The sequence below is a fragment of the Carassius gibelio genome, chromosome A10, assembly GCF_023724105.1.
Source record: "Carassius gibelio isolate Cgi1373 ecotype wild population from Czech Republic chromosome A10, carGib1.2-hapl.c, whole genome shotgun sequence".
NCBI lineage: Eukaryota > Metazoa > Chordata > Actinopteri > Cypriniformes > Cyprinidae > Carassius > Carassius gibelio.
In genome coordinates, this window is record NC_068380.1 from 922,111 (window position 1) to 937,562 (window position 15,452).

A 15,452-nucleotide genomic window follows, 5' to 3' on the forward strand; every position below is an offset into this window, starting at 1 on the left:
CTGTGAGTTATGTCAACACAAACAGCAATGTAAGCGTTTGTCTGCTTTTGCGTTCCTGCTGATGTTGTTAACAGTGGTTTTCAAGACTGCTGAAGTTTTGTCACATGTAGTTGGTGTGACTTTGTAATGCAACAAAAACTCATTTGTTTGTTTTTTGTATTGTAATTCTAAAGGTCCCTAAATCTACTTATAAAAATTATGTAGTAACATATTAGCGTTAATTACTATTATTGACTGGTAAATATGTATAGCCTGAATGCACTGTAAATCGCTTTGGATAAAAGCGTCTGCTTAATGCATAAATGTAAATGTGAAATATCGTGAAAGTCACAAAATGTACTTATAAAGATGTCCATTGAAACAAGTTTTCTTGAAAGTCTTACTGGAGACCGTTAAACACAAAAATATAGTCTGAATTAATATATATATATATATATATATATATATATATATATATATATATATATATATATATTAGTCTTGAATTAATCCAATCAATTAGAAATAAAACGATTACAACAAGTAACTGCAAGCGACTGTGATTCGGCCATCATGATCAGCGCTGAGAAAAGTAACACGAATCATGTGACCAGGTCAACTTTGTATTGCTTCACAAGCGGTGTTTATATATTTTTTTTATTAAATAACGACACGAGAGTAATGTCAGTGTCCACTGAAATGTAAATCAACAGTACGAAAAACCCAAAACTATTATTTAGCCCCATCGTACCTGTCCAATCAGAGAAGAATTTCGATATTTTAGTCCCGCCCACCTCATTCGTTCAACTCTGCCATAGACGTCTATGGACTGCATTATGTCTCTGATTGGCTGCAGTAATGACGGAAGTAAACAGTCTTCTGCAATAATCGGAAATGCTTTGATGATTAACAGTAACGTGGAGTCTATAAACAAATAAAACAGACACTGAAGAGTCACATTATAACCTCGGATATGAGAAGAGTCACGCTGTTTGTGAATGGAGCCTCACACAATGGCAAAGTGAGGGTGTTTTGTTATCTATTGTCTTGCTAGTATAAGGCATGCTTTCTGAATAAATCTCCTTTTGTTGCTACTTTTGTGACTTTTTCATCAGGTGGTGGCAGTTTATGGAGCTCTAGCTGATCTACTCTCAGTTGCAAGCACAAAATTTGGAATAAAAGCTACCAACATATACAATGGGAAAGGAGGTCTTATTGATGATATAGCCCTCATCAGGTAAGAACAATAAGTAGTTCCCTTGTATATAAAAAATGCATATTTACATCTGTACATTATCATAAACATAAAACACTTGGTGTTTCTCTGGAACAGAGATGATGATGTCTTGTATATATCAGAAGGAGATAATTTTATCGGTGAGTTTGACATTTAACTTTAATTTGGTATGTGCTTCTCTCAGATCTGTCTTCTGTTGCCTTAATCTGTCTTAATTTATGAACGTTATACAGATCCACCAAATAACCTAGAGAGTCCGCATGAGTTTCAATCCTGGGCACACACAGATTGGATCACCCTCAATGTGGGAGGCCGGCGTTTCACAACCACACGGTGATGTCAAAACAGATCATACTAATTTTAATAACAGTAATCCATAATCTAAACATCACAACCATCATAATTAAAAAAAAAAATATATATATATTTTTTGCATTATTTTCATGACAAGTAAGCCCAAACATTTCTTTCTTATCACTATAATGTGGAATAAAATATATGGTTTTAATGTGATTATTTAAATATGGTTATTTTAATATAAATAAAATGTTTCTTTCATAGTATTTGTTGTCATGCCATTAATTATGCTGATTTAAATTTAAAAAAATGATCGCTTCTGCATTACAATGATGTAATTTTTTGTGGGGAAATATTTCCCCCCAAAAACATTTTGATGCATTTTTGTATTCATTAACATTTTAATGTTTTTGTGACATTTATCCACTCAACCCATTTAATCTGCTCCACAGCTGTGTGATGAATTTAACACTTTTCTGTTGTTTTTAGGAGCACTTTGGTCAAAGAACCGGAGAGCATGTTGGCTCACATGTTCAGAGACAAGGGTGACTACTGAACTGATGATTTTTCTGTCTAATGTTCTAAATATTTGTGCATGCCTTACTGCTTTTATTCATACTGCACTTTTTCTTTTCTGTCATTTCCTGACAGATGTTTGGGGAAACAAACAGGACGAGCATGGGGCGTATCTCATTGATCGGAGTCCAGATTACTTTGAGCCCATATTAAATTACCTGAGACACGGACAGCTCATTATCAATGATGGCATCAATCTGCTGGGTAAGACAGAAGAGACGTACCACTTTTTAACATTTTATGTGTTTCCTAAGGGTTATTACCCGAAAAACATCAGAATTTTGTTTTCATGAGCCTTTTTTCTCTATAACTTTCTGATAAATATCCTTCTTTTGGTACTGTACCTTTGGTTTTTGTGTGTGTGTAACTGACATTCTAATATGTAAATGAGCTCTGTTGTGATTGGCTAATTTCTTTGCATATGAAATGAGTACCTATGTATGCAGGCGTGCTTGAAGAAGCTCGTTTCTTTGGAATCGAACGTCTTGCTGAGCAGCTTGAAGGTGTTATTAAGGTAAAAACTATGCTTAAGAAGTTATATAAAGGTGAAAAGGTGACTTATTCACCGTGGGAATAAATAGCAATGATGGCTGTTTTGTCCTGCTTCAGAATTCTCAGCCTCCTGATGATCACTCGCCCATCTCCCGCAAAGAGTTTGTGCGTTTTCTGCTTGCCACGCCGACTAAATCAGAACTTAGATGTCAGGTGGGAAGCAATGGAATAATTTGCACTGGTTTATTTTTTTCTTTTATTGTGTATTATCTCAATGTAAACTGTTTTTACTTAGGGCCTGAATTTCAGCGGGGCAGATCTTTCTCGTCTTGACCTGCGTTACATCAACTTCAAGATGGCCAACCTCAGCCGCTGTAACCTCACACACGCCAACCTCTGTGGTACCAACCTGGAGAGAGCAGACCTCTCTAACGCCAATCTAGATGTAAGGATATCATATTTTAAACATTCACTCATGTCTTTTGGTTCCTTTTGTTGTAGCATTTATCCTGCATTTATTTATTTCTGTCTGTGACACTGATTTGGTCTTTTTGCATGTTTTTCCCAGGGTGCCAACTTACAGGGTGTGAAAATGCTTTGCACCAATGCAGAAGGGGCGTCTCTCATAGGCTGTAATTTTGAAGATCCCGCGGGACTCAAAGCAAATCTAGAGGGTAAAATGATCACACCTGACTTCTGAACTGCTTCGCTTGGATCTCATTTTCTCAAGACGTAATGCCTGTCATTTCCTCAAAGGAGCCAATCTGAAGGGGGTGGATATGGAAGGCAGTCAGATGACGGGGATAAACCTCCGCGTGGCCACGCTGAAGAACGCCAAACTCAAGAACTGTAACTTGCGGGGGGCCACTTTGGCGGGAACCGATCTAGAGGTGAGCGAACGTCTGTTTGGTTTCAGAATCGTTCTGTAGATTGTCATGTCGTCTTGTGTTTTTCACTTTCATTTGTTTTATCAAACAGAACTGTGACCTGTCCGGCTGTGATCTTCAGGAGGCAAATCTGCGAGGCTCCAACGTAAAGGGGGCCATTTTTGAGGAGATGCTGACACCGCTGCACATGTCACAGAGTGTCAGATAGCATCCTTCAGTAAGACTGCGGCCTCTTCACAGAGCAGCTTTAATTAAAAACCTACCTGAAAACGTAATTACTGTCATGTAATCATAAGCCTGTTGATATTATCTGTTCATCTGTTGTCTACTGTTGCCTCAAGAATATTATTTTGATGTATTATTGCATTACTATGGATCGTGTTTGCTACATTTCTCAATGCAAGATATATTTGTGTTTAGCGTGACTTGATATTTTCTGCATTACATTGTGTGTTCGTGCCAAGCTTCTACATGTTTCACTGCTGGTCTGTGAACTGAACATCTGGTATTTGTGTTTTTGCATCTGATTCTGATTTAAGAATCTGCCTGTTCTGCGAATGTGCAATGTTATAACTTTTCAAGCATGCCGATTTTACACTGTCTTGCCCGTTTCACTGTTACGTAGGTGTTTTTGGACTGTGGTGCATGCAGAAGGGAGAACATCCACTAGAAACTTGCTAGTTTGATGTCACCAGCCCTGTTAAGATCCAATAAAGTCAATCACTGGAGATTGAAAGAACTTTTGGGCTTTTTATTTTTCCAATCTTAACTGCAATGCACACAATGTTTCAGTGCAAACATTGCAAAATGATAATATTATAATTGTTTTGATTAGATTAGCAGATGCTGTAATAACTTGTTTTAGTTTGTATGGATTGTTTGTTTAATGACAATTTCATTTCTCAGTACCATTAAAAAACATGTTTGTTCGGTTTTTTTTACTTGAAATAAAATAATCATTAACTGAAATAAACATAAAAAATAAAAGAATGAATATAAAATAAAAGAATCAAATAAAACTGATGAACTAATGCCAATCAAAAGATAATATAAATTGTAAAAAAAAAAAAAATCAGATGAATCACAGTAATGGGAAGTTTGGGAAAACGTGCTTCACTGTCAGTAAAACAACGTTGCAAAATTAGATTTTTAATAGTCTTGTGTGATGTGTTTCATCATGGGAGTCACGTATTATAAAGCATCAAAAAAAATTTTTGTAAATAATGTAAAATTGTAAATATGAAATATAGATCTACTTAGTGAATGTTATTTATTAGTCATAAAAATAACCGATTTGGTAGTATAACAGTGAAAGCATCATCCATACTAGATATTTTTGGTTGCTTGTATAAATTTCCAGCAGAACATCATGCCGCCAGCAGGAGCAGCAGTGTCTCTACAGTAACACCCAAGAGTGTTAATGAAACGTGTAGTCAGTTGCAGCTTCAGCTCGTCCATGACGGTCAGTAGCTCATCTCAGCAGATAAGTACTGTAACAGACCGTGAAATCTGTTCAGCAGGATGCGCTGCCACAGTGATTGATTGGACCTGAGTGTGTGGAAAAACCATCGACAGAAGCAGATGAGCACACTGCTGCTGCCTGAAGTCCCCTGTTGGAGTAAACACCTGCCCAGTAATTAGGTCTAAATATTATTTACACTTGTACAACACCGTGACAGATGCAATTTTATATTGTTCATTTTAGAATTCTCGGAATATCTAAAATTCCGAGCCAAATCACGTCAAATTCCATATCAATGCGCCATATTTAGTTACAAGGTAGCTAACTAAACAGCTACAGAACTAGATTACTTGGCGGAAAAATTGTCTATTTTGATTATTAATGTTCATAAGTGTATATAAATAATACACTGAAATATTTTTGTTATCGTGCTGTTTCTGCCGTTTTCTAAAAGCAATGAATGCTTATGGTAGTACCTAACGACACAATTTAAAGGAACAGTTCACCAAAAAAAAAAAAAAAGAAAATCTGCCAGCTTCTTACCTTCATGTCGTTTCTCACTCTTACTTTTTTTTCTAAGAAAATCTTTTACCATACTGTCACATCGAATGTCTAAAATGAATAAAATTACACCATTAAGCTAGTCCATATAATTTCTGCATTGTATTCAAAGTCTTCTGTAGTCATACGACTACTTTTAAGGTGCTTTTTTTGACCATGTTATTCTTAAAACAGCATTTGGTTAGGTTTATTGGACATGGACAATGGTAATTCCATGGTATTATTTGAAGTACTCGCAGTAGTGTGCTGCAGGGATGATGTTTTTATAGGCCAAAGCCTAGAAATGAGTTAGCATCCTATAGGTTGTTTTGAATGGGTTTTTGGTTAAATGCCTGAAATAAGGTCTGTGGTTAACACAAGCTCCAGATATTTTCATATGTTATTCTATGAAGTAAAATACAACAGTAATACTACTTTTTAAAGTTTTTACTTGTCTACAGAGGTCATCAAACCATTAAACGTTATCACACTGAACAGTTAAACTCATCTACTAACAAGTCGCTTTCTGAGAAAAAATAATAATAATGAAACTGAAAGAGTTGAGTCATAAAATCATATCATAAAACTGCGTTGTAATTCGTTTATAGCCTATGTTTAGCTTTTTACTTCTAGAGATTGTATTTAGGCTTTAATGTACATTAAAGTTACTTTCATTTGTTAAGATTGTCATGAAGAATCTTAAACCTTTGGAGCTTAAAAGTTTAAAGCTTTACAGTTAAAGCATAATTACATTGAATTTACTTGCAATTCCAGTCACATTGCACTTGTGAATCTTGAAGACTCATTGGCTGCTTAGATATTTTCTTTGGTTTTCGAATAAAGTAAGTGACCTCAGAAATGGTGCATGGTCAACCATTCCTGTTTTTAAAAGCACCCACTCGTTCACCTCTTCTCTTCCATTCCCTCAGTGTGTGAAGGTATGAGTGTGCATTTGTCCTCCTCACATGGACGGTCCTCACGACCGGCTGCAGTAGCCAGCCCACACGCACATGTGGCCCTTCCTCCCACCCACTTCCTCTACCCACAGGCCCGCCAGCGTCCGGCCCAGGGACGGTCTGACCCGAGAACTCCCCACTGCTTTTCCTGTGAGCCCCAGCGGGAATGACCGCAGAGTTATTAGACCTAATGGCCATCTGGGTTCCATTAAAGACGGCCTGTGTTGTATGTTGGCTGCAGAAAAGATCTACCACTGTTTCTGTTTTTAAGTCACCACAGGGAGCATTTTAGCAAACCCCAGAATGATACAACAACACTTTATTTATCATCCCAAGTACAACTGGGTTTTCTGTGGTATCAAGCCATTAGAAAATGTGTGAAATGCCAGCAGGAATTAAACACAATATAAAATTATTTATACCTATGGTTGTGATGTTTGGTTATGGTAATACAGGAGTAAAGGTGCCTAGTATTTAGTAGTACAAGAAAACCTTCCGTCCTATATCCACTGCCCTTCAGTGTAAAACTAAATCTCACTAGAGCATGTCCAGGTCACAATTTACCTGATTTACATTATATCATTCAAACGTTTGGGGAATATACTTGCAAAAGAAGTCTCTTATGCTCACCAACGCTGCTGTGAAATATTATTACAGTTATCTATGTGAATGTTTTAAAATGTAATGTATTCCTGTGATGCAAAGCTGCATTTCCAGCAGCCATTGCTCTGCAGTGTCACATTATCCTTCAGAAATCGTTCTAATATGCTAATTTGCTACTCAAGAAACATTTCTCATTTTTATCAATGCTGAAAGTATTAATTCTCATGACTATATTACAGCTTTTTACAGTTTAATGTGTGTGTTTCTGAATGAATCGAACAAATTGTATAAAGGACTTTTGTAAATTAAAGAAACTTCATGAAAGTAATGTTGCAGTGCAATTTGTTTAATGTCTCTAAAAAAGGTGCTTTATTTTCTTTAATCAAAAATTCATATTTAAAAAAAAAAATTGTTTATTGACATCTGACCTTGTAATGTTCTTGGGTTTCATGAGACTCACCCACACTCACCAGCACTAGGCCTAAAGTGCCAACGGTCGAAATTGCACAATCCTTGTGTAATAAAAGCACATCATAAACCCACCCATTGTTTCTCTTACTGTGGCCACAGCTGCATAATGTGATAAATATACTCCTTCTTTTTTTTATCTAATAGTTTAAAAAGACTGTACACTTAAAAGCAGGCCAGCTAACCTCTGCTGGTGGATGTTGTAACTACATTATCTAGAGCAAAAAGCACTTTCTCCATCGGCTGCCATTCACAAGTAACGAATTGATGGCAAAACAAGCTACCTTTCAGATATTTTCCATCAGGTATTATGAATCACGCACATCTGAGCTGAAACGATCTATGTGTGTGTTCATTTTTATGGGGGACTTTGATCAGTCTTGCTGAGGAAACCACACACGTGTGTTTTTGGAGATGTAGAGGCGTGGTGGAGAGCCGGTAGGGCTTTTGTTGGCACCTGGAGCCCATCCAGACGTGTGGTCGAGGGGGTACAGTGCAGAGAAAAGAAACACATCTGGAGCTAGTGGTAGTTGGCGCCACATTGGTGCTCAGAGAGGAGATGAGAGGGCAGGGCTTCTGAAACATGCTTTTATTAAAGAAACATTCATAAATCATCTCTGATTAATTTAGACAAAGCTCTGGTTTCAACTTGCCATTATTTTACAGAACAACAGCCTGAATCGATTCCAGACTTTTACAGGAAACCTCATCACAGTCTCACAGGGGCTTTATGGCATAATCAGGAATTCTGTTCTCGGATGAATATGTGTGATTGCTGAAGTTGTTGTTTGGGCACTTTTTTTATTATCATTATATAGCCATGACTAAAAGTGCTGAAAAAAATATTGTGAAAAATATCTATAAATTGATTTTTGTATTGACATAACCGTCATATATTACTTTTTGAATATGACACAGAAGTCCCTTTTTGTTTCCTTTATAGAGATTGTCTCTTTATGCCTTCATTTTATGGAAAGTAGCAGTATGAATATTATGATAACTTTTCTTTCTATTTCCAGGGAAGAAAGAAAGTCATATGGGTTTTGGAAAGCCAAAATGGTGCATAAATGCTGACAGAATTTATATTTTTTTGAAAATATAATTCAAAATTATTGTATATAAGCCGGTTTATACAGTGAACTAAGCTATCTCATACATATTTTCCAAGACCATGGGAATCCTGGTTCTTCAGAGAGAGAAAAAAAGAATCAAAATGAGAAATATATAGATTTTTTGTTGTTTTGTATTATTTTTAATCATTCCGAGTCGTCTTACGTTCCCTTTGGAAGTTTTACCCACTGGTTGAGAAGCACTGATTTAAAGTATCCTGGCTGTATTGCATGTATTGCAAAAAAATTTTTTCCATATGTTTCCATTAGATGTTGTCAGGTGGTCTACCTGCCCTAACTAACGTGACCAAGATGTTCTAGCAATTGAAACCAGGTCCAGCTGCTGAACGAGCCGCTAGAAACCATGCAGCTCCCATCCAAAACTAGCCGTCAGATCTTGGATGAACTTCAGAAATCTTGAGGAAATGAAGTCCAGCACTTCGGATATCCTGAATTTGACACATGTCTGTATATGTGGCGTGAATGTTGACATAGCGTGGCATGTGTGTTTTCAGCTGTCCCCCACACCCCTGTCAGCAGGGCTGCATCCTGTGTGGAGGGCGAGGGGGGCTGCCAGTGTTTATGCCCTGCCGAGGCTGCGGTGTATTTGTTTGCTCCAGGATCCCGCAGAGCATTCGCTCACTCCTCGAACAATAAACATTGGTGATTGCTGACGAAGGCCCTGGTCCCGGCTTCTCCAAACTCTGGTGATTTAGAGGTGCCCAGCGGTCTACTTATGTATCGTTGCTTATGGCACAGAGACCATAAGTGTAAATACTCTCGGTTTGGACCTTGTATACATGCACACTGTAACATATCAAACTACGTGGATGGAGTTTGATTAGTGTCGGGTGATCAGAGGCACCGTTATGCCCCATTTGCATGCAGATGAATCACAGGGGTCATCCCACAGTAGAGAAAACACCTACATAGGGGGTTTATTTGATCATTGAGTCTTAGCATTTGAAACGGGATGTTCTGTCATGTCTAGTGTAAGTATGTTACGCTGTTTTCAGACTGCATTAATAAAACAAAACAACAGCAACGAACAAATAGCAGAAACTATAGGATGAAGGTGAAAATGTGTGGATTTTTATTTTAAAGATAGCAAAGAAAATCACAAATAAGATCTTTAATATCTTAGATGTTTCTCTTGGACAGTAATAAGATTATCTAGAGAGCAAGTTGTGACTTTATATCTCCTCAGAATATTATTTTGAGAAAATGACTAACATTTCTCCTCTAAAATTGTAAAGTCAAAAATCATATTCTTCCCAGCCAAACATTACCTGACCTGCTATCCACATTCATTTAAAGAAAAAAAATATATAGTCTATTTTTATTCTAGAGCATTTAAGGAAAACGTCTGCAACAAAGATGATACTTTTTTATGAAAATCCGGTCATCTTTACTCACTAAACCTGTATATGACTTTATATTTCAATGGAACACAAAAGAAGATATTTTGAAGAATGATGAAAACCAGATACTGTAATTTTAGTTCCCATTGACTTCCATTGTGTTTTTTCATCCATACAGTGGAAGTCACTGGGAACTGATAAGATTCTTCAAAAAAACTTATTTTTCCATAAAATAAAGAAATGCATACAGGTTTGGAACATGAGAGTGAGTAAATGATGACAGATTTCTCATTTTTTGGGTGAACGATGCATTTAAAGCACAACTGAAAACTTCACTAAATAACATTTCCTCCTGGGGATTCTCAGTTATTTAATGTTGCCTTTTACTTGAACTAATCTAAACTGTCACTAATTTAGTTCAACTCATGCTAAAAACCATGTTTTTCAGATTTTCATGCTTGAATCCACACTTCTCTGAAAGATTTTCCAGCAGCTGAACTCATGTGCAGTGCACAACAGCCTCAAAATGCGACTGATGGCACTCACCACGGAATGAGGCAGGGTTAAAAATACGGAAATATGGACAGCTCCTCGGCAAGCAGCCCGCCCGCCAGCTGCTCTCTCAGCCCATCAGCGTCTCCAAACTTCAGCCCCAGACCCCACCACAAACTCCAGCATCAACCCAGAGACACTATCCAACCACTCAGCCCGTTTCCTTCCACCTCACCATCAAAAATGACTTAAAGCTGAAAAATAGAGGGAACATTACAGCAGTCTGTCCTCACAGCACAAGGAACTGCTGTATGACTATAAGACGAAGAACAAGTGCAAGTACATAAATCATGTCTTCAGGTAATCAAAATCCCCATGGGCTGCAAAAACTCATATTCATAATGAGTGTCTAATTCTCTTGTTTCAAGGATTATTAGATAAATTGTTAAATTATATAAAAACTGTTTGGGCACCAATTCTCACTATGAAATAACTAATAACTCCTGTTGCTTATTTAGTAAGGTAATTGTTAAGTTAGGTATGGGGTAAGATCAATGGATCTAAAATATGATCATGCAGAATAAGGTATTAATATGTGACCCTGGATCACAAAACTAGTCGATGGGGTATATTTTTAGCAATAGCCAAAAAACATTGTATGGGTCAAAATGATTAAATATTAAATAATAATTTATCTTGTATGTCAAAAATCATTAGGATATTAAGTAAAGATCATGTTCCATGAAGATATTTTGTACATTTTCTGCCATAAATATATAAAAACGTAATTTTTGATTAGTGATATAGATGGCTAAGAACTTAATTTGGACAAATTTAAAGGTGATTTTCTCAGTATGTGCTTTTTAAGTATTAATAAATAGCCAGTAATATGCATGATAGTAAGCAACTAGTTAATAGTGAGAAATGGTCTCTAAACTAAAGTGTTAGTATCACTGAGATGCTATTATGCTTTTTAATTTAATATTTTCCAGCGCAATTTTTTTGAATATACTGTTTATAATATTTTTGATCTCAATTTTAGGTTTAGTTATTTAAGTATTTTAGTAAGTTAAAAGTTTAATTTAAAATTAATATATATTTGTTAATTTTATTTCAGTAGTAGTAAGTATATATATATATATATGAATCACAATATAAAGAAATATATATATATACAACTTAAACAAGACTTATAAATATTTCATTAGTCAAACAAAATGTACAGAGAGAGAACAGACGGAATAGTAGCTTATATTTTCATTCATTCATAAATGTTTTCTTTTAATCAATCAGTTAACATGTGTGCATTTGCTAACAAGCAGAAATTGGAAGCACAGGGCTTTGTCTAATTTTCCAGTTACAATAATCTAACAAAAACGTCTTAAACAAGATAAATTTACTTGTGAAACCATGCCATTTAAGATATTAAGACTTTTCCTGTATTTATAAGTGGATCTTTGCCACGTATTTGTTAAAAAGAAGTGGAACAATTATGCAACATTTAAATCAAATTCTGGACAGCAAGCTAATTAAAAACATCTTGAAGTCAAGAGATCATTTGTTTTGCAGGGAACCTGATTGTGGTTTTATTGAAGTGGTTATTTTTAGCCTCCTTTGAAACTCTCAGCATGATTAAATGCAAGGTCATAGAAAGAACTGGACAACCGAACCCCTAGACAGCACAAAGCCACACTTTGGCAATGGTCAGAAAGTACCAAAACAGGCCAGTTTTGGCCAAACACGTCTCGTCTGAGCTGAATTCACAATGCGACCGCAGACCTAGGTATTCGCTTGCCCTTTGTTCTTTAAGGTCCTCGTTTCATTTGTTGGTGCACCACAGAAGGTTGTGAATATGCAATGATGCTAAACCACGCAAGCATGTCATTTTCAGAAAATCTGTAACCCTTGTGAACTTTGCAAGTAATGACAGGCTCTCAGATACTGAAAATACTGGATGCATTTCCCATTTAATGGACGATCCTGACAGAAGTGGCAACCGTTTACCACATGACCTCACCATTACTGCATTTCCAGCTGCGTGGCCGTCCACAGCGTGCATTGTGATCTCACTGATCATGATATGACATGCATGTACATTCATCTTCATGCAGACTGGTTAACTGCGAATGATTGTGTCTTGCACCATTCTGTGCTTTCCGTCGGATCTGTGTTTGCTGGATTGCTCCTTGTGGCGATCTGGGTGTGGTGATGCTTTGCCCGGCAAAACCGCATTTTGCTTTCCTCAGCATCCATCACTGCCACTGTGGCATAAAGTTGCGCTAACACTTCCTAAATACTGAGAGGACTAAACCAGGCACATTTAAACGGCTCGCTTTGCTTCAGAATATCCAGATTTGTTCAAAATACAAAGTATAAAACAACTAACAGACACCACAAACCTTTGGAATTTGGATGTCATGTTCCGAAAGGAAACTGACAGTAGCTTCCAAAACCAGCTTCCTCTGTAAAGAAACTAAGTTTAGGAGAACCTGACAATTGAGCATAGAAAATACATTTCGTTCGCAAAAAGAGCAACACAAAGCTGTAAGTCTGAGAGCGCTAATCATTCACAGCTGATAAAGTCTTTGATCAGTTTCATGCAATACTTCCAACACGTCTTTCTCTGGCCACCACTGCTAACATGTGCTATGCACATTGTGGCTGATTAATTGGTGCCTGTTTATTTTGGGCATCTTTACTAAACTCTACTCTGATTCTGGTTCTGATTAATTATCAGTGTGAATCTGACTGTGTTTTGGCCATGTGTAAATCACTCTCACAGCTGTTTGTCGACTTGACTGCCACAGCTGTGTTGTAATCAAAGCTGCATCTATTCACTTTCATTAGACATTAAAGATATTAAAGACAATTTATACAAATGCAGCTATATCATTAAGCAAAACACCTCATCAATACAGAAGATTGTCCCTTTTAGAAATAATACCAGGTCGTTTAAGGTCAAACGAGAAGCTTCTCTGGCATGTCAATTTGTGTCCTTCATTCAGCTTATATTTAAAAATGAATTTAATGAACAATTGATACCTAATATCATCTTTTACAATGTAGTCATTTGTCGAAAAGCATCAACACAAATCTAGCAACTTTAAAAAAATATATTGTTTGCTATATAAGTTTAGAATTGTAATATTCTATTTGTAAATTTTGTATTATTTTTTAAATAATATTGTAAAATATTTCTATAAATATAAACATTTATGATTCTTTTATAAAATATTTGTATGCGTGTACAGTGGGTATAAAGAATCACCCCGCTTTACAATAATGACATTTTGGTAATGATAATTGAGCAGTTTATGTTTGTGGAAGTATCATCATTCAGTTCTGTAATAGGCATCATGTAGTTTCATAACACCGGTGGCAAAACAAGGACAGAAGCGATGGCAAAAACAAGTCAGGACCATAAACCATGAAGACTGTGTGTCATTATGAAAAATCTTAGGGTGGCAACCCAATCTGAGCCTGTCATTTTCACCGTAATGAATGCCTGTTATTATGGATGAGCAGAAGAAAATGACCATAGTTTCAGCAGAAATTATGCCAATAAACAAACTTCCTAACCTTTCTATATCCTAATTCTAATTAACTTGCCAAAATGTATTAAGAAAATACAATAGTTTTCAGAGTATTGTAATCTAAAACTACAAAGTACCAGCAGTTTAGTATTTAATTTTTAATGCAAAATTTGATCCAAAAACTTGCAAATTGGTGACAAATAAGCATAAAATTACAATTATAGCTTGGTGTGAAAGTAAAATGCAAGTGGGGTTTAACAAAAGTTACAAAAGTCCCAGGTTGAGTGACCTTTAACTACTTCAAAAATACAATCTGAAACTGTCTCAAGGGTTAAAACAGGACGGCGTTAATATGACAACAGTGTTACCACATAAACGCTGCTGCAGGCAGAGACAATAATCAATCCTCTTGGACTCTGTTAATTACTGAGCAAGTCAAAAGCGAGCTGGCGAGGTCACGTCAGGGGATGCCCAGTAAAACGGGCACATTTCAAACTTTAGGGTGTTTGTTTACTGAGAGCAGCGTGTTCCTGTCTGGCCAAACACAGACACAGGCCGGTTTTAAATGAGGGAATCTAGCGAGAGGAATGTGTCTAAAGTGCCAGTAGCTAGATAAATGTTAAATTATTATTATTTTTTGTTTTTACCCTATTTACTTTTTAAATGCACGTTCATTGTCTTATTGTGTTCATCTTTGCATATTATTCCAGATTTAAAAAAGAAAAAGAAAATTCTTATATTTAATCATAATGGTTTGCACCATTTATCTTTTTGGTTGGCATCACAAATAATCAATGACTTTATGGTTGCAGATGCTGTATATAATTTGAACCAGTGTTATATTAGTATAATTGCATTGCTATTATAGTTTTTCTTAATATTTTGATTTAGTTTTTATTTTTATAGTTTCTGTTTTGATTTAAATTTTAGTTTAAAGTTTAAGTAATTCTGTAATTCTGTTGTGTGTTTTTGTTCATTAATGTCTTTTGAAAATATTTAATTCCAGTTTTAGCTTCAATAATTTTAATACATCAAGTTACACTAAATTATGCTTTTAGCAACTACCTGAAATAATAAAAAAACCTTTCTTTGTATATATATATATATATATATATATATATATATATATATATATATATATGTAAAATGTATATATATTTTCTTTTATTATTAGTTTTTTTTTTATTGGTTTTAGTTTTAGTTTAAGGAATAATTCACCTAAAAATAAATATTCTGTGATCATTTGATCACCCTAAGGTTCTTCCAAACCTGTATGAGTTTCTTTCTTTTATTGAACACAAAATATTTTTTGAAGAATGATAACCCAACAGTTGACAGTAGTTAGTATGGGGGTTAAAAACTATTTTTTTGCATGGATTACTGTATGCATTTAACTATAATAACCCTGATTTGATGTAGTATCCATATTGTTATTGCTATTGTTATTGTTCACCACTTTC

At 35.7% G+C, this 15,452-nt stretch overlaps 1 protein-coding gene across 1 annotated transcript; it reads left to right on the forward strand.

Annotated features, from left to right (window-relative positions):
- Window positions 1–790: 790 nt before the first annotated feature.
- kctd9b (potassium channel tetramerization domain containing 9b) lies at window positions 791–4,207 on the forward strand. Its single transcript, XM_052607356.1, has 12 exons — window positions 791–1,000; window positions 1,095–1,216; window positions 1,313–1,356; window positions 1,450–1,549; window positions 2,003–2,058; window positions 2,165–2,293; window positions 2,536–2,603; window positions 2,699–2,794; window positions 2,877–3,026; window positions 3,150–3,255; window positions 3,338–3,471; window positions 3,560–4,207. Exons 1-12 carry the CDS (start codon window positions 953–955, stop codon window positions 3,674–3,676), a joined length of 1,170 nt encoding a protein of 389 aa, XP_052463316.1. The 5' UTR covers window positions 791–952; the 3' UTR covers window positions 3,677–4,207.
- Window positions 4,208–15,452: the final 11,245 nt, after the last annotated feature.